This window comes from Octopus sinensis, linkage group LG5 (assembly GCF_006345805.1).
Source record: "Octopus sinensis linkage group LG5, ASM634580v1, whole genome shotgun sequence".
NCBI lineage: Eukaryota > Metazoa > Mollusca > Cephalopoda > Octopoda > Octopodidae > Octopus > Octopus sinensis.
This window is the reverse complement of record NC_043001.1, coordinates 59,858,630-59,861,556: the sequence shown is the minus strand read 5'-3', so window position 1 is coordinate 59,861,556 and position 2,927 is coordinate 59,858,630. Positions and strand designations below refer to the sequence as shown.

General features: G+C 45.0%; 1 protein-coding gene across 1 annotated transcript; it reads right to left on the bottom strand.

Moving 5' to 3' along the window:
* Positions 1-890: 890 nt before the first annotated feature.
* Positions 891-2,465, bottom strand: LOC115212151. The gene has a single exon (XM_029780990.1). It carries the CDS (start codon positions 2,463-2,465, stop codon positions 891-893), a length of 1,575 nt encoding a protein of 524 aa, XP_029636850.1.
* Between the last annotated feature and the right edge of the window lie 462 nt (positions 2,466-2,927).

The window sequence follows — 2,927 nt, the reverse complement described above, 5'->3', positions numbered from 1 at the left end:
TCCTGACCCGACTTTCTACGCACCCAATTGTTGTTTGACCACACGTAGTAGGACGGGACCTGAGGGTATAAAAGTGTTTTAGCAAATGTGTCAAGTTGGCAAAGCCTAAAGAAACCGGTCAAAGTTGTTTGTTTTGGATTTGCCGCCAAATCAGCTGCAGTCTGTTCAGTATAGTAAGTTCGTTGGCCATTTTCCAAATGAACCGCTAGTTGTATGATGGCGGGGTGCCTTTGGTGAAGTGGAAACCCGAATATCCGCCAAAAAGCTTCACCACTGCTTATGTACCGACCTGCCATGTACTGTGACACCTCGTCCATGCTATTGTCCTTTTGAAGGCCAAACATGGCAGCGTCAGAACCCTTGTTAACATATTTACATATATACTTTATAGACTTGACTGAATGACAGAACTCCACATTTATGTGAGCGTTAAAAGTTTTCATCAGAAATGGACAGTACGGCACTACCCACCTATTATCCACTTGATGACCCCGTAACGTTATAGTGAATCCACCATTGTCAGGGTGCCTTCTTCTGTACAGTGGGTATCCGTCGCGGCCGGTCTGGGTCTCGTCCACGAACCTCTTTGGGTACCGTTTAGTGCACACGTGGTCTTTGTGGCATGAGGAGAACTTTTAAAAACCAGGACCGCACGGACTGTGTACCATGTGCGCCTTCACAATGTCGTACAGCTTCCGGTCAACAGTTGGGTCCGGAATTTCTGCTGCAATGAGATCATCAAGAACTGTTGGGTCTATTTTGTTGACCAACCAAAGCAAAATGTGCGCGTGTGGCAACCCTCTTTTCTGCCACTCAACAGTATACATGTGGCAGTTAACAGGCCCAAAAACCTGGCCTTTTTTTATTAAAAGAATGAGCTTAGCCAGTTTCTACCTGAAAACCCTTGCAATAATATCATGGCGATGACAGTACTGCTGCCCTGGGAGAAGTTCTCGCGTTACCTCAACCCACTTTGGGTTACATGTAAAGGTAATGAATAAATCGGGTCGCCCATAATGCCGAACGCAAGTCATAGCGTCTTGTGTTCGCTCGTGCATGTACCGTGGGCCCCCTGTATAGGTTGAGGGGAGAATGCACATTTTGCCGATATTGCGGGCGTCAGTATCATTCCTGATGCCATCACGCAAATGGATGTAGGAGTCTGAGCGCTGCTGCTTCTGATTCAATTTGATGAAGCCCAGTCTCTTGGACTCCATCTTTGCAGCCATGTCAACTGCAAACTGGTGAAACAGTTCCCGTGATCTGTGCAGGGGGTTGAAATCATTATGCCTTGTCATGAAGCGGTATGAGTAAAAAGCCATACATGAAACAGTTTTAGATGTCGCAGCCGAGGGCTCGTTTGGTTTGTGGTGTGGAATGCCGAAATGGTACCCGTCTTCTCCATACGGAAAAAGAAAGGGATACTGCAGGGCGTCATATGACCGATGCGTCTCATTAATACGCTGAAGACCACTGTCGCAGCTTTGAAGAACTATGTCCCGCTGCTTGTGCTGTTCACCATGGAGAACTATGGCCACTTCATTGCACGAAGGAGCGTTATATCGCCGCGCGTGCTCCCCAGAAGGCCTTTTGTCAGCATCGATGACAATGGTGAATGTTGGTGAAGGGGTTGTTTCCAAGGCGTATTTGAAACTGCGAATATAGCTGTTGTGGTCATGAAGCATGTTTTGCAGAGAGAGCAGCACGTCCCTGTCGAAATTGTCAGCGTCAGTGTTTGCAGGTTGTGGAATTACGTTGAAACGCAAATCAAGTTGCCTATTGTAATTTGTAATGACATAAATTTGAAGGAACGAAGGTTTGCAATTTTGTAGTGGCTGGAGTGACCCAATAAGGTGGTACACCTGGCCCTGGACCTTGAAAGTAGGCATCCAACCAGTTTCTCTGACAACGTTAGCCCCGAAAGAAGTCATCTGAAATGCACAATTGTATTTCCTGATGAGTTGAAGGAATTTTGATGACCTTGAGGTGGAACCAGTAAGTAATTCTTTCAAAGGGTCTGGCAGCTCCCGAAGAGGGGGCAAGCTGACCTTACCGTTTAAACAGCACATCGCAGGCGGTTCCCCAGCCCACTTTTTAGCATTGCAGAATTGGCAATTGAAGCACATTTCCCCAATATTTATGTCAGCGTGCATCGAGTAATTGAAGTTGGGCTCATACTTGAAAGCACGTAGATGGCAGTAAGGTCTGTTTGGACTCGTCAGACCGCGGCGTCGACTGTTCCGCTGGAATGTAGAACGTTGCTGGTCTGAGTTGTGGGAATGTGTCGAAAATGTTGAAGCAGCAGTAGCCGCAGCGTTTGTAGCCAGTCGAGTGGCCCTTTGTTGTGGGTCCTCTGAAGCCCTTTGTGCAGCAACAGCAGAAGCGTTTATGGCGCTGCGCTTCGCCTTTTTCGCCGCTGCTGCTGCAGTATGGCGGCCGAGGCGACTTCTCTTTTTCGGTGGCATTTTATGTGAAAAAGAAAGGGTGAAAGTTACTTAAAGATAGAAATTGTAATGTGAATGAAATGTGGAAAAATGTAAACCCTGGAAGGAAAAGAAATAAATATTAGCAGCTGAAAGAAATTTTTTATGCAAGTATAGCGACAGAGTGTGTAAAATGTATAGAAATTTGAGTTAGAAGCCAGAAAAAAAAGTTAGATTTGCAAGAAAGGAAGTAGTTTACGTACATGTTCGAAATGTGAAGTGTTTTAGTTGTTTAATCAAATATTTGCGTAAAGTGTATAGAAACGTAAATTGAAAAAGAAAATGAATTGAAATTTTAAAGAAAGGAATTTGTTTACATACATGTGTGAAATGGCAAATGTTTGTGCAGTTGTCCGAAATGGAACCAGGGTAAATGTGTGGAACTGATGTATTATAATGAATAGTCCTTCTTGAACTGAAAACCAGTGGTGTAGCATATAAGAG